This window comes from Saccopteryx leptura, chromosome 11 (assembly GCF_036850995.1).
Source record: "Saccopteryx leptura isolate mSacLep1 chromosome 11, mSacLep1_pri_phased_curated, whole genome shotgun sequence".
Lineage (NCBI taxonomy): Eukaryota > Metazoa > Chordata > Mammalia > Chiroptera > Emballonuridae > Saccopteryx > Saccopteryx leptura.
This window is the reverse complement of record NC_089513.1, coordinates 54,513,738-54,540,550: the sequence shown is the minus strand read 5'-3', so window position 1 is coordinate 54,540,550 and position 26,813 is coordinate 54,513,738. Positions and strand designations below refer to the sequence as shown.

At 42.1% G+C, this 26,813-nt stretch overlaps 1 protein-coding gene across 1 annotated transcript in view; it reads left to right on the top strand.

The window, feature by feature from the left end:
- Positions 1-26,813, top strand: part of LAMA1 (laminin subunit alpha 1) — a 196,766-nt gene that overhangs the window by 147,336 nt on the left and 22,617 nt on the right. The window contains exons 34-51 of the mRNA XM_066353047.1: positions 1,270-1,359; positions 3,163-3,274; positions 4,426-4,588; positions 4,974-5,184; positions 5,370-5,486; positions 5,618-5,781; positions 8,018-8,153; positions 9,025-9,118; positions 10,696-10,812; positions 13,333-13,515; positions 13,836-13,990; positions 15,676-15,819; positions 17,105-17,238; positions 18,134-18,284; positions 19,076-19,200; positions 25,168-25,318; positions 26,040-26,184; positions 26,632-26,773. Coding sequence (XP_066209144.1) covers positions 1,270-1,359; positions 3,163-3,274; positions 4,426-4,588; positions 4,974-5,184; positions 5,370-5,486; positions 5,618-5,781; positions 8,018-8,153; positions 9,025-9,118; positions 10,696-10,812; positions 13,333-13,515; positions 13,836-13,990; positions 15,676-15,819; positions 17,105-17,238; positions 18,134-18,284; positions 19,076-19,200; positions 25,168-25,318; positions 26,040-26,184; positions 26,632-26,773 — 2,534 coding nt within the window. The remainder of the gene's footprint in view (positions 1-1,269; positions 1,360-3,162; positions 3,275-4,425; positions 4,589-4,973; positions 5,185-5,369; positions 5,487-5,617; positions 5,782-8,017; positions 8,154-9,024; positions 9,119-10,695; positions 10,813-13,332; positions 13,516-13,835; positions 13,991-15,675; positions 15,820-17,104; positions 17,239-18,133; positions 18,285-19,075; positions 19,201-25,167; positions 25,319-26,039; positions 26,185-26,631; positions 26,774-26,813) is intronic.

Genomic DNA, 26,813 nt, shown 5'->3' with positions numbered 1-26,813 from the left:
CTGTGAAATCCCCATGCTGAGCCACACTGAGATGCTGGCTACTGTCAGTTTATTGGTGATGCTGGGAGCGGGGGGGTGCTGGGGATACCTGGCCGCTTTGTTTTTTCTCCCAGTAATGGTGACCTTGGGCATCCACCAGACATGGAGCACCCCCTTCACTCAGGAGAAACTGTGTTTCTGTAGTGTCTGTTTTAGGTATGCCATGATGTACCCTGGACCCCGACACCAAGGGCAGAGGGAGGCGAGTTCTGGGAGGCTGCCGACTTTGAGGTGTTGTGTCTCTGTTTCTCTTATGGAGCACAGACTGCTGGCCTGCCAGTGGGAGAAATCTCAGTGTCCCAGAGCGGCATCCACTGCCCAGAGCCAGAGCGGCATCCACTGCCCAGGGCCAGAGCGGCATCCACTGCCCAGGGCCTTGCACTCTAGTTGTTCACTCTTGTGGTAGTGGGAGTGCCCACTGAGTCTCTCCAGTCCTCCCAGCAGAGGAAGAGCAGACACAACCAGGTTTCTCCCCTCTCTGGGCTGAGCCTGTCCTGAGCCCTCAGCTGCAGGGCTGTGTCCTTGGTCCGCTCTTTATTCTCACCCCTGCCTCCTGCTTCACTCCCTTCCCTCAGACCCCTCTTTATTCTCACCCCTGCCTCCTGCTTCACTCCCTTCCCTCAGCCCCCTCTTTATTCTCACCCCTGCCTCCTGCTTCACTCCCTTCCCTCAGACCCCTCTTTATTCTCACCCCTGCCTCCTGCTTCACTCCCTTCCCTCAGACCCGGATCCGCTCCATCTGCTCCGCCTGCCCACCTTTAATTGTTTCAATGCACAGATCTTTCAGGCAGGCTTGTACACCCAGCCGGGGTGCCTTTGCTGAGTTGTGGCTGTTCAGATTGTTGACATTTCAAGGGGCGAGACCAAGGAGATCCCTCATACCACCATTCCTCTAGTAAGCTTTTTAGAGTAAGTGTTTTAAGGCGTTAGCCATTATGCTTATAATGGGAGCGACTCTGATATTGAAATTAAGCCGGACTTACTCATGAAAAGCAGCAGTGTCAGATTCTGCACAACGCCCCAGACTTCATTCACATCTCTATAGAAAATGTAATGCAAAAGACGGCAGATGGAAACATATTGCTATAATGAAAACTTAAGTAACTGTGATTCATTTTGTTTTTTTAATGCAACTTCAAGGAAAGGAGAATTTCTGTGAACAAAACAATTAGTAACAAGGGAACCAGAATATTTATTTTGAAGCATTATGATTTTTTTCATTCTTTGTAGGACTCTTTATTAAAAGAAAATACGCGAAAGGAACTGGTAAAAATTGAACTCGAAGGTGTTACAGAACAAACAGGTGACCTGCAAAGGGAGGTAAGTTCATCACATAAAGGACTCGCCTCGTTCCCAGCCTGTGCGGGCAGCTGCACTGGGGCTGTCTCAAAGGCTGACCGGTCAGGGCAGCCTCTTCCCCTCGGGAGCTGGGCTCCAGGTGCTTTCCGATCAAGTTGGTTTTCATCTTGCCAATTTCTGTGCTTTCGTGGTTAAGACTCCTGACTTAATTTCTATCGTCTCCTCTGCTAAGGGAGCAGTTGGGCAGTCACGTTGCCATTTGCCCATCATTAGCTCCCGTGAATCAAGGGGTGGTTGTGATCAAAAGATTATTGGCGTTTCTTTCTTCTCCTAAATGGCCTGCGTTCACTGAGCACTTGGTGAGCACAGCTGCTCCGAGGCGCTTGACCTGAGGCCGGGACCGCTCACTGCGTCTCTGGGCAGAGCCAGCAGAGGCAGAGCTCGCAGTGTGATGTGTATGCAACACTCAGGCTTTAGGCCATGAGCTTCTGATTCTCCGACTTTGAATGGCAAGTGAGCTTGTCCAGAAGGCAACAGGGAATTGCTTAGTCTGTTTATCTCAGCTCAGAGGAATGGATTTAGTGACCTTAAACAGAATTTCCTCATTCACAGATGGTGAAGGGGGCCTATTGTCAAATTTATAATTTTCATTCATGAATTTCATGTACATATGTATGTATGTATTTAGATATATATATATATGATAGTGTATTTATGTGTATGTACTTAGATACATATGCAATCATGTATCTATACATATATGTATCTACTCTTTTTCTCTCAATATTCACATATACACAGGAATGCACCTTAAAAAAGTATTAACTTGGCTCCTGTTAATTTAGAATTAGTGATGATTTGGGATGAGTTTAAAAGTTTAAGCATGCGGCTTTAAGTAGCTCAGCAAGCAGACATTTGTTAGAAAGTGATAAAATGATTAAATAAATCCTCTCTTGCCTGACCTGTGGTGGCACAGTGGATAAAGCATTGACCTGGAATGCTGAAGTCACTGGTTCTAATCCCCCGGATTGCCCGGTCAAGGCACATGTGAGAAGCAACTACTACAAATTGATGCTTCCTGTTCTTTATTCCGCTTTTCTCTCTCTCTCTCTCCTCTCTCTAAAAATAAATAAATAAAATATTTTTAAAATAAATAAATTATCTCTATCCATTAAAGAAGATTCTTTTTGGATTTTGACTTGACATTCCTGGAAATTACAAACGACCTTTCCTTTTTAAAAATGACAACATTTGTAATAAAAACAGAAGCTGAGAGCAGCTGAGTCTCAGCCCCTGGGCTGTCAGCTTTACATGATCAAATTGAATCTTCATAAAGTCCCATGAGCTAAGTGTTATTATCACGCCGTGTTATTGATGATGCCAGAAGATGTTAGAGACTAGGTCTTCAGGTTGCCAGAATTGGGCCTGAAACTCAGTTTACCTGGCTCCATGTTCGTAACTCTCTAACTAAGTTCTTGTAGTCAATAAAAATTAGTAAGCTTTTTCTGTCTATATTCTGTATCTTTGGGTCCTAAAGTCAATATAGAATTTTCACAATAGAAACACTGGGACAGTCTGTGGTTTTATAGCCAAGGAGGCTGCTTTAAAAAAATTTGCCATCTCTTCTCATACAGTGTGAGCAATAAATTATTCCATTAACCGCTTAGTGAATTTCCACTCCTGAAATATTAACTTTGGTTACATAATAGCGTACATCTTTACTCTATATTCTAGAATATATTTTTTGTTTAAAGAAACATCTGGGACACCAAAGTGTGCATATTATTCCAAGTCAAATTAACCTGAGACTTTATTGTCTATCAGCTCACTGGATTATTAAGAAGCAGCCAGCAGGTGGCCAGGGCAACTGAGAAAATCCTCAACAAGAGTCAAGATCTCATGACATTTACTGAGAAACTGAAGATAAGCGTTCAAGGTAGTGTGGTCAGTGTTCAGTCTGGGGAGTCTGTGTTTATTTGGAAGGACTAGTCCCATTCACCTAAGCAACATATAAATAGATGTATGAATAGAGCTAAAGAACTAGAATATTCCATAATTTGAGGATCCTAATGTGTCCACACCAAGGGCACTTGCTTTATTAGGTTCTGTGGGTCCATTGCTTTGAGCTTCCTAGACTAAGGCCAAATTGGTCAATTGAAACTAAAAAAAAATCACAATTTTGGTCATCTCCACAGGGGTTCTTATCTATGGGGCACACATGGAGGCTCTGGGAGGCTGGGGAGGCTGTTGATCACTGGGGCTATCACAACAGAAACTTACATTTGCTTCTGGTTCCACAGGCTGCTTGCTATCCAGGGACCTGTTTGTACGAGGGGGCAAGTGTCAGTGTAAGGTCACTGCAGGCCTCTTGGCCAAACAAAACGGATGCCACGGCAGCAGTGCCGTGCGGGTGGCTGAGCTGACTCTTGTCACCTTCCCTTGCCCACAGCAGCACCTGATGCAACATGAAACTTGAGTGTGGTCCCAAAGTGCCGCCGCGATATTGGAGTAATTTAGTTACTACTCACTTGGGATGTCCTGTCTGGTCCGGCTTTTAGAGAGCTGTTTTCAGTTTTCGGGCCACGAGAAATACATTCTTGCTTTTCATTTTGGATTATTACGGAAGAGCATAAGGAGTACAGAATCCGATGCAAATTAGACTTTCTAGGGCAAAAGATAAGGGAATTATTAGGATAAATAATATGCTTAGTAAAAAGAGTAGTGTCAAGTGCTGGTGATTCATTGATGCAGGAAGTATTTGTTGAGCAGCTTTTATGTGCAAATGTCTGTGCTAGGTGCAAGAAATGCTGAGATAAACATAACAGCCCAGCCCTTCCCTTAGAGAGTGTAAGAGTCCTGGGGAAGACTAACACTAAATAAACAGTCACCCCTGGCCCGTAACTGTAACTGTTTTGACGGGACTTCCCAGAGTGCATTGGGATGTGCAGGCCGGCGGGGCCGGGCTGGGAAGTTCAGCCAGTTCGGGTGAACAGAGCAGGCCTCACTGAAGAAGTTTCTAAGTTTTCCCATTTTAGTACTGTCCGCTTTTGAGAGACTTACTACACGATTGATGAATCTTCTTCATAGAAATTATTGAAATGGCAACAACTCTAAATCAGACCGTGGAGGAAGATTTCCAGCTACCCAGTTCTGCCCTTCAGAATATGCAAAAGAACATGACGTCTTTGCTGGAAACCATAAAGAGAAGGCATTTCACGCAGTTGCCCCAAAATGCCACCCTTGAGCTGATGTGAGTCTCTAATGCCATTCATGACACAGCCGATTAGAGGACAGAGCTTCAGTGCCAGGGGCTGGGGGTGTGGGAGGCCTGGGGGAGGAGGGCGAGAAAGCTAGCTCTCGCTGGCTTTGAATATCCTAAGACGTTCAGCCTTAACCACCTCGTTAGCACAAACAGGAGAGGCAGTGAGCCACTCTTTGCAGGGAACAGTGGGAACGCTTTGCAGACCTTGCGGGCAGGCCCTCCATGGACAGCCCTCTCTTACCCGCTCTGTCACCCTTTACTGTCTACTATAAAACCAGATATGGATACGTAAAAAAATTCCATCTGCTATCATTTCGATGATAGGGCCTTTGTTGTTCATGTACTTACTCTGTGACCCATCTATATTTATCAGGGCTGCTGAAGATTTATTGTCACAAATTCAGAAAAATTACTGGAAGCCTCAGGAAGAGTTGCAGGGAATAAAAGAAGCAGCGAGGAGCCTCCTTTCCAAACACCACAGCGAGCTGCAGGCAGCGGACGACCTCGTGAGCGAGGCGGAGGCGAAGACACAGGAAAGCGGCCGCCTGTTACTCATTGTCAATGCCAGCCTGCGAGAGTTCAATGTGAGTCTTCATAGCTCTCTCTCCGTTAAAGCTAGTAACCAAATTCTCCGCCGTAAGCAAAACTATTTTTAGCTCCTTAAAAAATGAGCCCCGAGTACTAACCTCAGCACATGGCATCAGACACCAGTGTTCGGAAACTGACTTGCTTTATTATAAAGCATCCTTAATGGTGACTTTTGCTACAGGATAAAAAGCTGCGTGTTCAAGAAAAACAAAACTTGACCTTAATGCTGTTCGCCAAAGGAAGAAGATTGCTGGATGCCGCCGCTGCCCGTGCAAAGGCTGCGCCAAGCGCTCTAGCAGTAAGTTACAACTCAGCACGGCCGCAGTCTAGTTTCCAAAGAACCTTCACACATCTCGTATATATGCACACACATACATTGTTAAATACTATAGATGCACAGGTATTCACACTATTGGCTTCTTTATGTAGCAATTGGAGCGTCACCGGGATGAGCTACTTTTATGGACTGCCAAACTCAGGCGCCATGTGGATGATCTGGTCACGGAGATGTCCAGAAGAAGAGCGCTTGACCTTGTCTACAGGGCTGAGGATCATGCAGCTGAGCTCCAGAGACTAGCAGGCACTCTGGACAGGTGAGACCGCAGTTTCAGGAATTCCAGAGGTTGTGATCAATTGCTCAGAGAGCATAAGGATGGTCACTCTTCTTTTGTCTGAAAACGCAAATTCCGATTTTGTTTACAGGGTAAAGAGGAGTTCTTCCCTTGTCTGTTAGCATAGTTGACTGTAGGCATGAAAGTATAATGGAGAAATGCAAAATGAACTGAATAGGTATTAAAGCAGATATAATGCTACAGTATCAAGTCATGAAGGCCTTGTTAAGCATCTACTTAGTGCTCAGGGCTGTGTCAGTTTACATGTGAACAGAATTAGCATGTTAACTTCTTTACATTTCTTTCCTCTATGGAGCTTATGCTTTGACTAGCTTTCTTCGCTGATGGAGGTCGTGGTTACCCATACTCCCAACTCCCGAAAGCTAGCACCCCCAATTATTTTCTACTGCTTGAAGGTCTACCATAGTATTGCAATAATTTAAACCTATATTTTTTGGATATGTGTCTTCACTTGTTAAAAGTGCCGTTAAAAGAAGCCCAGTGTTAGAACAGTGGTTCCCAAACCTGTCTGCACATTGAAATAAACTGGGGAACTTCAAAAATACTGATGCCTTTCCCACCCCCCACCCCCCACTCAAAGATTGTGACTTAATTTGCCTGGGCTGTGGCTTGGGTTTTGTTTTGTTTTGTTTTTTTTAAGTCCTCAGGTGACTGACCTAACAGCAACAAATGAGAGAATCAAAGTTTTAGGCCTTCTCAGTGATGTGTATACTTTTTTGAGCTAATTTATTATTTATTTGTTTAAAATTCATTATAGATTATGGCTAGTAAAAGTCTGGACACACAGAGAATGTGTGTTTTTGTATGTAGCTATGTATTGTGGGAGGGGAGAAATAAATAGCTTTCCGATTTGAAGAATGCTGCCGTAAAAGACTAGATCACACAATGACAGCAATTAAAAATGATATAAGATAGAATATTGTATGAATTATGTGCTGTTGGAGCACCATAGCCTATAGCTATCACAGGAATTTATCATAGAAAATGGACTTAGATCAGGGGTCGGGAACCTTTTTGGCTGAGAGAGCCATGAACGCCACATATTTTAAAATGTAATTCCATGAGAGCCATACAACGACCCATGTACGTTATGCATTATCCAATAAAAATTTGGTGTTGTCCTGGAGGACAGCTGTGATTGGCTCCAGCCACCTGCAACCATGAACATGAGCGGTAGGAAATGAATGGATTGTAATACATGAGAATGTTTTATATTTTTAACGTTATTTTTTTTATTAAAGATTTGTCTGCGAGCCAGATGCAGCCATCAAAAGAGCCACATCTGGCTCGTGAGCCATAGGTTCCCAACCCCTGACTTAGATACTCAGTGTCTCTTTTTTCATCATCTTTCATGATTTCCCAAAAGAGAAAACAATATTCTGACTACATATGTAGCTGAAACAAAACCTTCGCTACTTAGTATGTGTAGTGAAAGCAATTTGGTATGATAAACAAAGATAAATAACATTATCTTTTATTTATAAATCACCCAATTTTGTCAATCAAGTAGTAACAAGTAATAACTGCTGATGTTTGGTTTGGAACTCACCCAGCTCAATAACCCTGGGAAGATGAAGTGAGTTGTACAGCAGGCAAAGATATGCCGAGTGTCGGGTTTTATTTCCTAAATAGAATAGCTGAATGAAATTGCACCATTACCAGTTGGCAAGTTCATAAGTAAGTTGCCTACTTGCAAGAGTCAAGTTCAGATGATTGAAATGATATCTGATCCTCCTCCAAAACCGCTAGTGAATTTCATCAAATTGCTGTCTATCAGCCGAGGAATAAGGTTCAGCATCCTGACATATGCTTAGGACAGCTCGTTGAAAATTAACAATTGCCTTGCAGGAAAGGTTCCAATGAATGCAAACAGACAATGGCACCCCAGACACTCGCAGGGGCTTTGACTAGAGATGAGAGAGGTTGAGGGCAGCTGGAAGAAACCGATGAATGGTCAGAAGGATGGGAAAGAGCCATCCTCTCTTCTCTGGGTATCAACTAAACAGCAATTCTTAGTATTATTGTGGTGATGTTGTTTCTGCTTCTTAAGACTCGTTTTGGAGTCAAAGGGGACTCCATCTGTTGTTATTCCTCATCGATGATACTGTTCTAAAGTGAAAGAAATTAGGTTTTTAAGAATAGTGGGCAAGTCCCATTTTAGTTTATCATAACACCTCTAAATATGCTGATTTCATAGTGGCCTTGGGAATGTTAGACATGTGTCCCTAAATGCAACCAGTGCCACCCACATCCATTCCAACATTCGGAACCTGATTGAAGAATCAGAAAAATTGGCAAAAGACGCTCTCGGGACTGTGACTGAGGCGAGCAGGGTAAGAAGAGCCTTTTGGGTTCTTTAGTGTGTCTTTCCTTTTCCAGGCACTGTGGGAGACTGTTCCTTAAGGTGCTTCAGCAAAGACTTAGTGGTTTAAACTTATGCTTGTCCATGTTCTTTTCTGGTGGGATCTGTCATCATGTGTTATGTTTTAATTTCTTAAGGTCATAAATACTTCTTCATAAAGACAAGGGACTAGTAATGTAAAAATAAGTAAAATCTCATCATTTCTTATTACAAAAATGATAATTTTACTTGACATCTATTTGAAGCATCTTTTTATTGAAGATTTTATTTATTGATTTGAGAGAGAGAAAGAAAGAAAGGGTGAGGGGAGGAGTGGGAAGCATCAACTCATAGAAGCATCTCTCTAAAACACCTATTTTAAAATTACAGTTGACATTCAATATTATAGTATTTTCAAATGTACAGTGTAGTGGTTAGACATTTATATAGCTTAGAAAGTGATCCCTCCCATAAGTTTAATACTTACCTGGCACAAAACGTATTTATTACAATATTATTGACCCTATTCCCTATACTGTGCTTTATATCCCTGTGACTATTTGTAACTGCCAGTTTTTGAGGCATCTTTTCTTACCTGTGACAAAGATCTTTATTTAATGGTTGGTTTTTGTTTTTATATATTTAAAAATGGCTCATGTTCTCTCTCCTCACCCATACACTAGGATATATGATGAACGTAAATTAGGATGATTTCCCCCACCACCACCACCACCACCACACGTGTTATCTGGTTGACCTCCTGTTTGGAACTAGACTGCAGGCTATTCTGAGAGCTGCTTTCTTGTTTCCCGCAGGATTCCACCCTCTCCTCCAGTCACCGTGTTTAAACTGTTGTTTTCTAGTTTGCAGAATCCTCGGTGTCTCACGGGAAAACAGCTGTCCAGCGCAGTTTCAAGTTGCTGAAAGAAGGCAAGAGCCTGAGCAGAAAGCACCAAGGTCAGCCTCAAGCTTGGACTGTGTTGACCAGATCACGTCTTTGAGCACGCTGCCTCTCCTAGGGCAATTTGAAGCTGGACTTTTCTTTATTGTAACTATGTTCCAATTTGCTCTCATATAAACATTACACAATGGGGACTTTTAATTTAGTGATACCCTCTAATTTTAGTGTGCAGTCACCTCTGCTCTTCCCTAGACTCATGAAGCCCTCCCTGCTAACCACAGCCTGCACTGCTGAAGCCCCTGCGCTGTTACTCAGGGCCCGTCAGGGTCTCTCTCTGTCAGGCTCTGCTGTCGCTCTCTCATTGTTTTTACAGTTCCTTGCAGATCTGCATTATGTCTGATACTCATTTTCTTTTAGCACAAGGCTAATTTGATGTTAGATTCATGATAGGTTTTCTTTAAATAATTGTTGAATTAAATCATAATGGATTTATCAATTTTTCAAAAAATACTTATGGAGTTTCGTTTTTCCTAACAGTAAGCAGTTATTTGGCATATATAAGAGCTGTCCAATAACATAATGACATATCCATAATGATGTGTAAAAAAACACACAAGTTTTATAAGGTAGAGTGTAGTTTTCACTTTAATATACTCTAATATTTTAAAACTATCAAGTCTCTTCCTATAGCGTCACCAGAGGTCCATAAACAGCTCATCCCCCCTTTTAACTTTTTCCCTGTCCAGGGCCGGATCCTTCCCCAACGGTCTGAGCCAAGGGCGTGGGTATATGCATACCTTTTTGTTTCTCTTTTGTGTATTGAATCACATTCATACAGTTTAGAATTTGTTATCATCTCACCATAGAAAAAGTATACAATTCTCAATCATACAACATTAAACCGAAACTCCAGCATCAATGTTAATAGGCTGTGGTTTTAGTTTACACAACGAAGGGTATTTCATAGGTCATGAAATAGTGACCTTCCTGGCAATTCACGTTTTAGGCAGAACCACCGTGTTCATCAAGGATTTTATAAGAACATTTTAAAATATGTTTTCAGAATTTAATGTGATTGTGTATTATGAACAGAAATTCTGAAAGTGAAAGGGCTTTGATCCAACAGATTTGCTCAGACCCGAAATGAGGTTGAATTGCCCACCAACGAGGTGGTCAGAAGGGAACAGGAAGCAGAGGGACCCCGGCTGGGGAAGCAGGTGGGGGACCTGGAAGAGGAATCCCAGGCAGGGTCCCACGATTGGGGCTTTACAACCCATAGGGACAAGGTGTCCACAATTTCAGTGTAGACAGGAAATCAGTGAGTCTAATTCAGACTGAGTGATTCAAACACAGTTCTTCACCTGGACCTGAGCTCTGATTAAATTGGACATGCAATTTAAGAAGAAATATTAGAGAATAGGGCAACGGGCAAAGTAGAAGAAATGGTCAAGCAAGCCAGAAAGACAATTTCTATGATCAGGAGGGCTAAGTCTTACTGGAAAACTTTCACTATTGGCAAGGGTCACTGGAGAAAGCTGTCAATCTGCAGCTGGATCAAAGTGATGAAGAAAAATTGCTTAGGCAACTTTTATTGGGCAAGCCTGAAAGGGAACACTTTTTCTTCTTTAAATAGGTATCACAGCGGAACTGAGAAAATGGAAAAATATGGCAAATGCATTCCACGAAAATGCTGATAAAATTACTCGGCAGACCAATGAATCACTCTTAATACTGAGAGCAATTCCTAAAGGTAAGTGGAAAGGAGGATCCTGATTTAATTAATGTCTTCTCATTGCAAAGTCATTACGTAAGAACAGGAAGAAGTCCTGCTGTGGGTCTGATTAAAAACCGTCCCTGGAAATGAGACCAGGATCGATAGATTTTACTTGCAAAGAAATATGAGGCCGTGGCTATTTCAGTAGAGCGTCGGCCTGGCACATGGAGGTCCTGGGTTTGACTCCCAGTCAGGACACACAGGAGAAATGGCCAATAGGCCATCTGGCCCTAGAGAAGCGACCATCTGCTTCTCTATTCCTTCCTCTTCTCTCTCTCTCCTCTCTTTCTCTTCCTGTCCCACAGCCATGGCTCAAACGGTTTGAGTGAGTTGGCCCAGGTGCTGAGGATGGCTCCATGACTCTGGCTCAGGCACTAATGGCTCAGTTGCCAGAAATGGAGCAATGCCCCAGATGGGCAGAGCATCGCCCCCAAGTGGGCCTGCTGGGTGGATCCCTGTCCGGGCACATGCAGGAGTTTGTCTCTCTGTCTCCCCGCTGCTCACATTAAAAAAAAAGAAAGAAAAAAAGAGAAGAAACGTGATATGGAAGTGAAGATCACTGTCACTGTTAATAAGTTCAGAACACCTGAATTGTAATACTAGACCTATACTCTGAAAACAAAACCTTTGAGTTTTTATGCTACTTTATTGATGATGGCTTACTGTGAAAATGGGCCTGTCACATCCTTTAAATCAGGGGTCCCCAAACTTTTTACACAGGGGACCAGTTCACTGTCCCTCAGACCGTTGGAGGGCCGCCACATACAGTGCTCCTCTCACTGACGACCAATGAAATAGGTGCCCCTTCTGAAAGTGCAGCGGGGTCCAGAAAAATGGCCTCAGGGGGCCGCATGAGGCTCTTGGGCAGTAGTTTGGGGACGCCTGTTTTAAATGAAAGAAGTGTCATTCAGAGAAGTCAGCAGAAGCTGATAGGTTCCTGCTTTGAGGGAAATGTTAGATTCATTAGAAATGTAGACAATTTAAAAATTCTTGTTTGGTAATCTCCCTTCATGAGTCAATAAGACATTCTAAAATAAACTACTTTAATATTGATGGCTTGGAAATTCAGTATTCATTAAAATTTTAAATAGAATCATTTTTACTTTTACTTTTTCTAAGTCCGTTGAAATCTTCTTTTAATTAAAGATCGAGGGGCTAAGATCCTCCTTTGTTACAGTACATAACACATGGCTCTTTGTTTACAGAGTAAAATGTTAATGGCATAACTTCTTAAAAGTGTAATACACATGAGTTGTGCTGTGGTATGTTATTTACATTCCTACAACCTTCTCCTTTTTTTCTTAATAAGAATTTCTTTAGAAGACACCCAAATATCTCTAAGTGTCCATCTGTTGGGACACCTTGTTAGCACACAAGGTGTGCTTCCTTTAGGGAGCTGGGCATAGGGCACTTTGGACTTCTTAACCTTAAATCAATTGAGCCTTTTAATTAGGATGTTTCTTTCTCTCTCCTTTCTTTTTTTTTTTTGAAGACATGTGGTCTATGTTGAATAAACACTTAAAAATAACTTTTTATTTGGAAGTAATGTCAAACTTGCAGAAAAGTTATACAAAGAATCAAAAGAATACTCGTATATTCTTTATCCAGCTTCTGCTAGTGTTGTTTCCCCCAATCGTGACTAAAAACTTCAAAAATGAATACTAGTGCCTTCTTTAAAAAATCATCACTTAGATTTTCTAGAAAAACTGAAGTCCAGTTTATCTTAAGTGACCATTTAGTCTTTCCTCTGGTGTTATATCTAGAAGCCCATTGATGTTGTGAAAAATACCACTTCCTTTAGCCTGGGACAGGTCCATCCCCACTTACACATTTAAATTCCTACACCTTCTTATGGAATGATGTAGAGAAGGTGTTGAATGAATATGAGAAAGTAGTGGTAGAAAAGAAACCAGATAAAGAAGTTTAGATTCTTCCTGAGCATGGCAATCAGCAGCTGCTTCTGTTGTCTCATGTATTGAAATCACATTTCAATACAGAGAACTTTTACCAAACTTGATTTATTCCTAAAAGAAAGCAGTAGAGCATAAGACAAGCAGCTTTAATATTGCCATTAAAAACAAGAAGCTTCAGCGGTAGAGCGTCGGCCCAGCGTGTGAAAGTCCCAGGTTTGATTCCCAGTCAGGGCACACAGGAGAGGCGCCCATCTGCTTCTCTACCCCTCCCCCTCTCCTTCCTCTCTGTCTCTCTCTCCCCTCCCATAGGCAAGGCTCCATTGGAGCAAAGTTGACCCGAGTGCTGAGCATCGCTCCATAGCCTCCGCCTGAGGAGCTAGAGTGGCTCTGGGCACAACAGAGCAATGCCCCAGATGGGCAGAGCATCGACCCCTGGTGGACATGCCAGGTGGATCCCAGTCGGGTGCATGCGGGAGTCTGTCTTACTGCCTCCCCAGTTCTAACTTCAGAAAAATATACTCACAAAAAAAGAAGAAGCAGCTTCATTTTATAGAGTATATGCTTGCATATGAATTTATTTCAGGAATCAGCGACCAAGGAACCAAAATCAAAGAGCTGGCCATATCAGTCAACAGGAGCGCTGTGAGCACACTAAAGAACGTGGTGGGATTTAGTCAGAAGCTGCTGAACACATCGACGGACCTGTCCAGGGTCAATGCCACGTTACGAGAAACAAATGAACTTCTACGGGATTCCTCAATGACCAGTATGTCACAGTCTCCCTTCCCGTTAGAAAAGTCTGCATCATGCGATTTTGAGCTTGCCAAGTGCATAATAGTGCATTGTTCACAAACAGCATTCCAAAAAAATAAAAATGCATTAAGATCTGGATTTGCATTTATAAAGAAAGAGAAGGGCCTTTCGTAATGCATGTTGCTGGTGCAATTTTCACACATGTACCAAATTTCAAGGGTTTGATAATTAGGGTCATCTGTTTTATCCAGTGCATTAACAATGACCAGTTCATTCCTCTTGTGTCCTTCACTCTAAACCCCACCAACTTTCTTACCACCTTATATTTCTTAGGTCTGTTGGCTGGAAGAAAAGTTAAAGATGTGGAAACACAAGCCAACCTTTTGTTTGATCAGTTGAAGCCTTTGAAGATATTGGAAGAGAACTTGAGCAGAAACCTGTCAGAAATTAAACTGCTGATCAGCCAGGCCCGGAAACAAGCAGCTTCTGTGAGTGTGGGCCCTGTTGCTGTCAGTCATTGGCACCTTCCTCGCTGTGGCTCTCAGTAACCCCAAGTCCCAAAGAATTCCTGTAGAAATGGCTTTCTGTCACACCAGGTCCCCCTAGAACATCTATTGACCAGCTTTCAATAATCCCAGATTCCTCACTGCTTTGTGTTAAGTATATTTACTTAAATATATTTCATTAGTCTCATTTTTTTTTATTTCTGCTTTTAAACATGTTTCAAAATGTTGTTAGCAAAGAGACCTCCATGTCTTTATGGAGGTTTGTAGTTGTAGCCTAGATTTATAGATTCATAACCGTTAGCTAATGGTTGTCTAAGGGTTAACATCACTCTAAGTAAGTTTCATTGGGGCACATGGAGTTACTTTCATCCTTTTACCAAGTTGGTTTTAACAATCCAAGGATTCCTTAGAAATTTTGTGCAGTGTGGGTCCCACTCTCTAGGAGTCTGACGTAACGATTTGTAGTACAAACGCTGCATCCACAGCCAGCTCACTAAATACATAAAACACTTGACACCCAGAGAAGCACACACTTGAGAAAATGTTTTCTAGCTCTCTCATCCATAGAACCAGGTATTGGCTGTGCTCCTACGAAGAGGCATTTCGGGGAAATAAGAAATGTGAGAAAATACGCAGTTGTCACACTCCTGGGGACTTTACAGTGGATGAATGTGACCTCTGGTCTAATGTTTACCCACCTCAGGGTTTCTAGCCAAGATAAAGGAGTTCTGAGCTCATTGACTTTCCTTCCCCCAGGTGACCTCACTACTGGAAAGGGCTGTAGGTTCGTATGCGCTCTGCCTTCCCTCTGTTGTAGGTACAGTCACCAAATAAACGGAAGCCCAGAGGATGGTTCCACTTATGCTGGTTAATACAACCTTATACTCTTTAAGGTTAATATAAGCTATAAATGCAAATAATTGCTTAGAGAAATAAAGAGCAGTGTAATATTTGCTCTATAAATATTTGATGACAGACTTATGTAGATTATGCTTCTATTTATTCAATGCATAATCATCAAATATCTTCTCTTGTCAGGTCTAAAGAGTCCAAGGTGTTTTGGCTAAGCTCTTATTCTTTAAGGAATTAGAGCTCACATCACAGAGATAGTTTTCTGTATAAAATAGTCTTTAAAACCCTAAGACTGACTTTTTTCATATTTAAATATTTTACCAAATAATTTTTTTTAATAGAGACAGAGAGAGGGATAGACAGACAGGAACAGAGAGATGAGAAGCACCAATCATTAGTTTTTCCTTGTGCATTGTGACACCTTAGTTGTTCATTGATTGCTTTCTCATATGTGCCTTGACTGCGGGCCTTCAGCAGACCAAGTAACCCCTTGCCCGAGCCAGCAACCTTGGGTCTAAGCTGGTGATCTTTTTGCTCAAACCAGATGAGCCCACACTCAAGCTGGCGACCTCAGGGTCTCGAACCTGGGTCCTTCCGCATCCCAGTCCGACGCTCTATCCACTGCGCCACCGCCCGGTCAGGCCAAATAAAATTATTTTTATCAGCATCTGATTTCTCACTGTATGAAGCATCATATATTGCCAAGAGAAGAACCCTGCCTCACATGAAAATCCATGTTGAAACAATACTTTTGAACTCCTGGCACCCTGCCAATGTGTCATTAAACAGTTGGGACACTGTTTTTCTTTGTACAGATTAAAGTTGCTGTGTCTGCAGACAGAGATTGTATCCGGGCTTACCAGCCTCCGATTTCTTCAACCAACTACAACACCTTAACACTGAATGTTAAGACAAGCGAACCTGATAACCTTCTCTTCTACCTCGGTAGCAGCACCAGCGTGAGTACGGACCACAGGGAGCAACAAGGAACCTCTTACGGATGCGTGTTTTCTGAGTTGACACTCTTTTGATAAAAAAAACAAAACAAAACAATAGAGTCTTGGTGAAATCACTTATTCTTCGAAGGGAACAGACCTCTTGCTAATCCAGTAGCATTAGATTAAAACTAAACAAATAGTGAATTTAAGACCTGTGAGAAGGAAGATTACATTGAGGAAGAAAGTGTCTGCCCCTCTGCTATCTCACTCACAAGTTGTGGCTCCCGTGACCTTTTTTGTAATGCCTTCCGTGACCTCTGAAGCCCCTGAGTTCAGCTTTGGGTCTGTAGAGTCAGTGTTGGGAGTTGTTACCAGGTGTGGGGGCGGTGCACTCAGAGGCCCATCACGGTCGTCGAGCTTCTCCCGGGCTCTTCTACCCGACAAGAGTCCTCTGGCACCAGGGTCCACTTCCACCCCTATGAAGACCCTTGATAACTCTGCCTGTGCCACTGGGAATGGGTCAGAGGCCGGGACTGTGTTAGGGCAGAAAATACTGACGAGCACAGATATTTTCAGAAATGTCACTGTAGGCTCTAAGGTGTCAAACACATGCGGCCTCTGGGGTGTCAGGGCTCTGTCTCACTGCCTATGTCACTTCCATTTATTGCGTCCTCGGACTAGGCATACACCCAAGTGCAACACTATCCTGCACACTCCCTGTGCTGGTGACCCCCCTACCTCCAAAAATCTTTCCTGGGGAACCTGATAGGAGGCATTTTGGAGGACCATGCAGTGCGAAGGTGGTGGCGCACTGACAGCCAAGGGTGGCCACCAGAGGCAGGTTAAGGTCGGTTGAGGCCCTGGGCACAGAAGAAAATATTGGTGGGCCCCTTAAAAAAAAAAGAGACAGGGAAAATAAAAATACATGTTAACCATATTTTTAAATAAACAAAAAATATTATGTACTATTAATGTTAAAATTGCACAAATGAAACCAAACTTGGTGTCATTAAAAAAAAAGTGTAAAGTTGGGGTTTGCACGGCCCTTCAGAAGTCAGGGCCCGGGGTGCGCCTGGTGCACCCACCGTTAAACCCTCCTCTGGTGGCCGCCGCACTCAGAATGCAGAGTCATGCTTCAGATCCGGTACAAGGGGGATTAAAGACAAAAATGATCATCTTTTGTTGTTTGCCTTTGTTTTTAACAAATAGAAAAATTGCTATAGGAACTCATCCTTTAAAGTGTCTTTGTGGTCATGCAAACAGCCTGGCCTGTAAACTCATGCACTCTCTCGCCCCTGCACCCCAGTCCGACTTCCTGGCGGTGGAGATGCGGCGCGGGAAGGTGGCCTTCTTCTGGGAGCTGGGCTCGGGGCCGGCGCGGGTGGAGTTCCCAGACTTCCCAATCAATGACAACACGTGGCACAGTATCTACGTAACCAGGTAGTGGAGAAAATTCTCTTCCAACATCTGTCTTTTAAACACTCTATCTTACAAGGAATGACATGTTTGTGACATCATATAATCATTTGAAACATCTAGGAAGTTATATTATCGTGAAGGAATATGTAGAAATAGTTTATTTTCTTATTACAGAACAAATAAACATGTTACCAATAAAATAAGAAAAAAGTAATAAAAGAATAAAAAGGTAAACAAACTTTAAATAAAATAAAACAATAAAAGAAGAAACATGTCAAAAGCTTCTGTCACCTTTATTTAGAATGGTGTGTGTAGGTCTGAGGTGGCCAGCCCGCTAGCATGCCTTCTGCCCAGGACGTGGGAGTCACTCTGGCGTGCTGGAAATTCCCTGTGGCTGGCAGAGGAACGGATGTGGAGGAGGACAGAGGCAGGATACGAGTGGGGAATATGTTTTCTTAATTTTCAAACACAAAGCAAATGTTTTCCTGATACAGCCTCTCTCCAAAAGTAACTATTCTTATGCAGATTTAAGTATACTTTTGTTTTTTCTTTTTTCTTTTTCAAAATATTATGGTTCATTGTTGAGGGTGCGTTGTTATTAGGAATTTTTGCCTTTTGCTCTGTTAACAATAAAAGTAGATCATATTAAAGACAGCAAACGGTTTCAAATACGGTATAGTTATTATCAGTGACTGTTTTATATGATGAATTTATGTTTTAGAAAAACTGCCCCACAAGATTTTGGAGAATAAACCAGGGGCGGGGGTAGAAAAGTCAAGAAGCAGGCAGACCAGCTGGGGCTGCTGCAGTGGCCGCAAGAGAAGCAGCTGAACGTTGGGTATGAGATACGTGTGTGCGTATGTGGGCCGACTTGCAATTCTGAAGGTGTCCTTTTTGTCATGCTTTGTGACGCTAGATTTGGAAACATCGGTTCATTGACTGTAAAGGAAATGAGCGCAACTCAGAAGCCACCACTGAAAACCGGTCGGTCCCTAGGAGCAGCTAACGTTCTGGATGTAGACAACTCAACACTAATGTTTGTGGGAGGGCTTGGAGGACAAATCAAGGTAACATTATGAGCATATTTTACCTGTAATATAAATTTAATATATAAATTTACACAATGTTCTATGTCAAATATATGTCAATAAAAAATTAATATAGTTACATTGTTGACAATATCCTAGGCAGATGGAGATTATTTTACTTCTCTTTTGCTTAATCATAGTTCATCTGCAGATTGCGTGGGTTTCGTAGGGTCAAGGGTCATGCTTCATAAATAGGATGAATGAAAGAGAAGTCCGCATCCCAGTTTGATGCTCTATCCCCTGCGCCACCACCTGGTCAGGCATGAAAGAGAAGTCTGTGGTTCATTTTGCTATTTGGGTTTCTCTTCCAGTGACCAAACAAGAAATTCAGTTTTTTACATTAATTTCTATAAAGCTCCTTTATTCTAAGTCTAGTTGGTGGACTTGTACTAATTAATGTAAAGGGAACAGCCCATTGTATTTACTTCATCATATCAGTTATCCTCTCACCGAATAATGCTGAGTCATGTGGGATGGTTCGAGCTGTCACAGGAGAGTGTGGGTCCCTTCTCATCCATAAAAGAGGCTTCTCTTCAGCAACCCTGGTAACAGATAGGATCTGTAAGGTCCCATCCAGTTGTCACTCACTCTAGTGTTCTACTTCATCATTGGAAGGAAATCCGGGGATTACGAACTAGCTCTTTTTTTGGATGTTTTCCTCAAACTTTTTAAGTCTGTTAGCTTTAAGGGAGGAATTTTGTGCATTTCAGAGAATGTATTTGTTTTCGCCATGTATATGTGGGTCATGTTTGTGTGTCCTTCTGCATTAGAAGTCTCCTGCTGTGAAGGTCACTCATTTCAAAGGCTGCATGGGAGAGGCCTTCTTGAATGGACAGTCGATTGGCCTATGGAACTACATTGAAAGGGAAGGCGAGTGCCATGGCTGCTTTGGAAGGTAATATGCCCCCCGCCCCAATTTAACACAGTGTATGTGAGTTAACATATTAACATCTGAGAACTGCTTTAAAAACTTGCATGTCACCAAGGATAAATAGTGTGTGATGTCAGTCGTCTTACTGCAAAGGATACTAATAGAAGCGTGGGTATCAGTTTTAACCCTTAAAAAGTACTCTTATTACTGTGTCTTGTACTGTATTCTTTGATCATGGATCATAAAATTGAGAAGCATCAGACATCTGCCCAAACAACCTTCTGCCTCAAAGAGCCACAATAGCCTGACCTGTGGTGGCGAAGTGGATAAAGTGTCGACCTGGAAATGCTGAGGTTGCCGGTTCGAAACCCTGGGCTTGCCTGGTCAAGGCACATATGGGAGTTGATGCTTCCAGCTCCTCCCCCCTTCTCTCTCTCTGTCTCTCTCTCTCCCTCTCTCTCTCCTCTTTAAAAATGAATAAAGAAAAAAAAAGATTATAAAAAAAAGCCACAATAACACAATAAGCCTTGGGTAAACCACTGTACATTTTCATTTTGAAAATATTTCCAAGGATAAGAATTTTCATGCGTGCTGTCCATTTTTATAACCAAGTACTTTTCTATCCTAAGTTATATAATTCTAGAAATAAAATGTACTTGGAAATGGATAACAGCTACCTATTATCTTTTTGCATATATGGATCCAATAGAGGGCATTGAGAACCTAATCTCACCAAGCTCACCACCTCCTCTATTATTTTCTAATAAAATAACTACGACCCCATAAGTATACAAGACCTATTATCTAGTCCTTTAGCAATTAGCACAATAGATTGTCTTTGCTTTAGAGAAATGTAGCATCTGATATAATTTCTCCTATCGGATGGGCTGCTCTGTAACAGTGAGCTGTGACAGGATCAGTTAGAAGCAGCTTGCATTTCATTTAGAAACTCATGGGTGAGTTTCTGCTTTGTCACTGTCAGGTCTCCTTTCTCATATGGCTCTTAGCTTGGGATTCCATAGTGTAAGCATTTTATTTGCTACTTACCCCTTCCTTAGCTTGCTTGAAACATTACGACCAGAAGTGTGGGAATTGGAGCCTTAGGACTGAAAAGAGTGTTGGGTCTGGGATCTTAGTTGTTCAGGCTCCTGGCCCAGCTCTTGTACCAAGTCTTACAGTGAGCTGGGGTTCAAGTCACTAGATCTTCCAGAACAGGAAAACAATAATCATATTTATCTTACCTACCTCCCAAAATTATGGCGATGAACACGTAACATGATCTATGTAAAAATACTTTATAAATTTGAATGTTCACCAATGTTCATTTCTGATCTTCCTGTGCGGATAGCCCATTGCTTTCCAGGTGAATGTCCCAGGATTATTTTCTTAATACGTGAAAAACCAAGGTTTTGTAATTGGTAAATTTCATCGAAATGCTATTGCCCTGTGAGGTGCTAAGGCCTGCTCTTGAGCTTCAGGAACATGGACGCCCACAGTGAGGCTCCCCTCCGTCCCTGGTCCCTCATGCATTTCTCTAGCGTGGAAGGAAGTCTTCTCAGCAATGTAGCAATTTGGACATGAAAAACGCCCCAACCCCTGGGCTCTGTCCCCTGCATCGACCCCAGATCATTAATCTTACCTGTGGAAAGGAGAATCTTAACAGAAATTGAGTGTTTCTAAAATGGCAAATGCCCCTATACTTTTGCTGTTACTGTATCCCCAATTTCCATCTGTCGTTTTCAGGGTTGTTTTAAAACCACTGACCTCAGACTGCAGCAAGGAGTGAATTTAATGCTTGCTGGCTCTTCTCTTCTCTGGAATGAGGGCGTCCGTTTTCTGTGTGGCCATGGGCTCTGTGCTCCTTGAGAACTGCCCTCCCCCCTGACTTGCACCCCCCCCCTATCTGGCCCATGAAGGCTCCACAGGGAGCAAGGACTGGCAGTATTCCCATCCTCTGGGTGCCAACCCGGAACTGGCATTTTTGTAGAGAGGCGGCTACACAGCCGAGCTCTGAGGCCAAACGGATTCATTAGCTCAATCAAACTGACCTTTGACTGAACATATTTTATGGGTACTGAGCGAATCAGTGGGCTATTCTAGAATTATATCGACCAACATTTCAAAAAATACTTTTTTTAAGAATTTTAATTTGGTAAAATATTAGTAGCTATTTCTTTAAAAGAAAACTGGCAGTAGAGAGTGTAATGATCATAAGTGTTTGGAAAACACTGAGCTAAAAAATGAAGCACCTTGCTCTACTGTGAGGCTATGCACAGTAACCTTGTACTGAGAGGCTGGCGGTGCGGCATCGCCCAAACTCATTGGACCCCAAAGTCTTCTTAAAACGGAGCATTCTGTAGTTTCTTATGTTCCATAAAACATGCTTTGGCAAATGCTGATATAGCCATAAACTGGTACTGTCTATAAACTGATATAACTGTCTTCATTTGAGGTAATCTCCCCTACCTATTAAAAATTTTAGCTCAGAGAGCTAAATAAACCAATTCTAGGAACTGAATCTGTTTTCACAGACCAGTGATTTGAAGTCATTATGCCTCTTGCTTTGGTGTGTAATTTGCCATTATTAAATCATTGGTGTGGTCCACTGATGTCCTTTAGATTAAAAAAAATTCTCAATATGAGCACTTACCTTTAATTTTAATTTATATTACCAAATAAACATAAAATTTTTTATTTCTTTTTGAATATACAATGTGTCCGTAAAGTCATGGTGCCCTTTTGACCGGTCACAGGAAAGCAACAAAAGACAATAGAAATGTGAAATCTGCATCAATTAAAAGGAAAACTCTCCCAGTTTTATACCTAGTCAGTGCAGTTCAATGTGGGCTCACACACAGATTTTTTAGGGCTCTTAGGTAGCTATCCCCTATAGCCTCTACAGACTCGTCACTGACTGATGGCCTACCAGAATGGGGTTTCTCCACCAAACTGCCGGTTTCCTTCAACTGCTTATCCCACCGAGTAATTTTATTTCTAAGTGGTGGCGCTTCATTATAAATGCGCTGATATTCACGTTGCACTTCAGTCATGGATTCAAATTTAGCGAGCCACAGAACACACTGAACTTTCCTCTGTACCGTCCACATCTCAAATGGCATGGCTGTGGGCTGCTCCGCTGTATACACGGTGTTACGTCATCATCTGCACATGTGCACATGCTGCCACATCATCCTACAGAAACTGGGAGGGTTTTCCCTTTATTTGGTGCAGATTTCACATTTCTATCGTCTTTTGTTGCTTTCTTGTGACCGGTCAAAAGTGCACCATGACTTTACAGACACACTGTATTTGCACTTCTATGTATGGTGTCAGCATATGTTTATAATTATGAACAATTTCTATAATTTTCTTTTTAAGTAAAAAGTAGGGATAGACAGGCAGGAAGGGAGAGAGATGAGAAACATCAACTCATAATTGCAGCACCTTAGTTGTTCATTGATTGCTTTCTCATATGTGCCTTGACCAGAGGGCTCCAGCTGAGCCAGAGACCCCTTGCTCAAGCCAATGACATTGGACTTCAAGCTGGCCACCCTTGGGGTCATGCCAGCGATCATGGGGTCATGTCTATGATCCCACGCTCAAGCCAGCAACCCTATGCTCAAGCTGGTGAGTCTGCACTCAAGCTGGCAACCTTGGGTTTTCAACCTTGGTCCTCAGCATCCCGGGTCAATGCTCTATCCACTGCGCTACCACCTGCTCAGGCCAATCTCGGCAATTCTTAAAAGGTTACAAAAATAAACCACTGATTCTGATAGTTCTCATTTAAATATGGAAAAATAAGCCTTTTACTTAATTAACAGGCCTTTATCCTTGTATTAGTTATGAGTGGCTGTTGCAATAGAGCATTGGCTGAGTGGCTGACCTTGGGACAGTCGGTCACCTGTGCTCTGGGCCCTATGCTAGGTACTGGTGATGTTAACCTAAGTCACACGAATTTATCTCTTCTGATTTCTCATGGTTTAGGGAAAAATATTTACATGAAAACATTAAAAACTGCTCTTCACTGTAGAAAATGGGGCAGCATCCTAGGCCTGGGCCCAGGCATGCTCTCACTCCCTTGATAGCTGCACACGTGCTAATGGACAGGAAAGGGCACATTATCCCCAGCTCCTGAGTGAGATCTGGGATCAGAGAGTTCTAGTGGTTCCTCCAGGCTTGCAGGGCTGAGAGGCAGAGAGAGAGGAGGGCATCTCCCCTGACTGCAGGGTGCTTCCCTGCCCTGCCTTCATGTATCCTGGCCTCTAACCTAGGCTGGACACCCCTGGGAGACAGGCACCTCGCTGACCTGAGAGGCTCCCAGGCTTTTATGGTCATAAAATGGAAGCTGCCCAGGGTGACAAGCCCCAGAGATGTGTCCTTGACCTGAGTACAGTCATGCTCAGTATCATCTTTGACTACATCCCTTCCATGACGCCTCTCTTCAGGTTCTGCTGGTAGAGAGAAACCAAGCAGGGGCTGCACGTTCTCGACAGCAGACAGTTCAGGTGCACAGCAATGGTGGGAGGGGGGCGTGCACAGTGGGACGAGGCAGGTTTCTGGAGGTTTGTTTGAAACCTGGCTTCACCATTCTCTTGAATGTGTCTTCGGGAAGATACTTAATCTGTGAGGCTCAGCTTTTCGTAGGCAGCATGAGGAACCACGAGGACCCCTGATCACAGCGGAATCATCAGAACTAAAATGGAGTGACATTTACTGTGTGCCGAACCCCGTGTTAAGGACTCTACATGTATTAAATCATGTATAACTCTCTATACATGAGAGATTCTCTTGTTAGCCCTATTTTATAGGTGAAGGGAATGAAGCACTGAGTGATTGGGTATCTCTTCTGATTTCACAGATAGTATGTGGGGGAACTGTGATTTGAACCCCAGCAGTCTGGTTCTACAGTCTGCGTCCTTAGCCATATGAAGCTTTGGTCAGCCAAGAAGTAGAGCAACAGAACATGCTTCTAGGAAGACACGGGTTTCAGAATTTAAGAATTGAGAGTTAAGCCACAGTTTGAGTTTATGTAGCTTGTATTTCCTTTAAATTATATTTCCTAAAGGAGAAAGACAGAAGTTCTTAGAAAAACTGCAGGAAACAACACGTGAAGCCTCAGGTTGCACACAACCCTGCTGCTGTTGTTGTTATTAATGCAAACAGTTTTACTCTTTGGTTATCCTGTCCTGCTTGAAGACGTGGCACTGAGTTGGGTTATTACACCTTCCACTGGGAAAAATTCAAATTCATACCCAGAAAACAGCCTAATCCAAGTTTCACTCTCGAGCCCTATGAGATTCCAGAAGTGTATTTTTAAACATAATAATGATGTGTTCCGGATGAACTTACTTTGTAATTTACTGGGTTTTGGTTATTTTTATATATATTGTATCAAGTCAGCTTTTTGAGGCATGGGGAAGACCAGAAAATACACTGATCTGAAAAGCTGTGGTCCATTTTATATATATAACTCTGTTGTGACCACATCCTGCAGTTTTGGAGTTTTCTTTGTCTATTTTTTTTTAATGGTCCTTCTGGTACAATAGTACGTATTTATTTTCCACCGTGATTCCAGTTTCACTGATGTATTAGTTACCACCAATAGAGGGTGATAAATGCCAGTATATAAATTCTCCTGAAAACACTGGCATTAACAAAGAACAGTTACATTAAATGAAATTAAAACAAATAGAAATCTAGTTGGTATGTAGAAATATTTATAGCACTTCTCCATTCTTTGGAGAATTTTTTTTTTACTTCAGTGAATACTGCCTGCATTAACTTTCTTTTCCTTATAAAGCAACTAAGTATTTGTCTTGCAAAATCTCCTGACCAGCATATTTTAAGGTATTATAATTTGCATTTCTTATCAAATTATGGAGATATAGCGCTACAGGGATGTCTGTGAGGGAGAACTCAGTGACTATGTCATCTGTTCTCCTGAACTCCCTTCCTGCCAATGGATTGTAATTCACCTGCTCTGCTTTGCAGCCCCCAGAATGAAGACTCCTCCTTCTACTTTGATGGGAGTGGGTATTCTGTCATGGAGAAGACGCTCCGGGCTACGGTGACACACATAATTATGCTTTTTAGTACCTTTACAAGTAATGGGCTTCTTCTCTACCTCACTTCAAATGGCACTGTAAGAATCTTTACGGGGTACCTGGCCCTACTGTGTGTGTATGTACAGTTAGATTTCTATGTGGATATTTATGTTTAATGACTATTTTTTTGAGCTTATACTAATACACACACACACACACACACACACACATATATATATCAATATATAAACATAGGCCATACTATGTCCTCATAGTAAATAATTTATTGATTATATCAATACTGATACAGATTCATTGAAGAACCTTTGGAAGAGCCCCGAGTAGAAAATAGCTTTCCAATTATTATAGATATCAAGTAAACATTTATTATTAAATTTTGAGCTTAAATAATGTGTCTTCTTCTATGTTCACTCTGATCACTGTGGACTTATTTGAAACCCATTTACTGGAATGTCATGTTCCCAAATTTTTGTTGTCTCATGTACTGGTGATTCCTCTCAATCATCTAGTTTTATTTTAGATTGAGTCCCTTTGCCTGTCTCAATAAGAAAAATACAGAGAACACCCATTTCTTTTTCTGAATTGTAGATTTTAATAATAATGTGTTTATCTCACATCTCTTTAGTATTTCAGAAAACCTCTGTGGACACTTAGTTTCACAGCCTGGATCCCTGGCTGTCGGGTCAGGTCTAGCTTTCTCAGTTTGACTTTGGAAGTTTTCTGCTATCCCTGACTTGAAGGGAAAGAAAATCTCATGATAAGGATTAGCGACTGGTAACTAGTTTTTCTTCTTGACAGAAAGACTTTTTATCCATTGAACTGGTCCACGGTAGAGTTAAAGTCACTGTTGACCTGGGCTCAGGACCTCTTGCCCTTGTTACAGACCAACGCTATAACAATGGGACTTGGTACAAAATCGTCTTCCAACGAAACCGGAAGCAAGGTGAGTGCACAGCTGGATGGTGGGATTTTGGTTGCCCTCATAGGAATAGAAATCTTTCCCAAACCAGTGGGCTTGACTTCCTTTAGCTATCTGGGTATTCCTAGATGATGTTTTAATCAAAAGCCATTCTTTTCTTTGAAATGCTAACCATCATTATTCATATTTTGTTGGAGGAATATTTAATTCATAGACTGCTTTCCAAATGTAATATTTAACATTAAATGCTCCGTTGGAATCAAGAATCAAATCAAATCTATTTTATTTCTGGATGTATTGACTTTTGCACGGAGGATTTTTAGTTACTAGTCAAGAACCTTCGCTAGTCAAAATGGCAGAATGTAAAACAGCACATTGTAGTAAATGAACTTTGTTAGCAGAAGTTCATGTTTTACTTTAACGTAGGAAGTAATTTTTATTTTCTTATCTACTCCTTTTGATCCCATTTAGGACTGCTAGCAGTCATTGATGCTTCTAACACCAGTTATAAGGAAACCAAGCAAGGTGAAGCCCCAGGGACAGCCTCCGACCTCAATCGTCTTGATAAGGATCCAATTTATGTGGGTGGATTACCGAGGTCAGGACTTGTAAGGTATGATACCACCATACAGAATTTCCATATCCTTAATCAC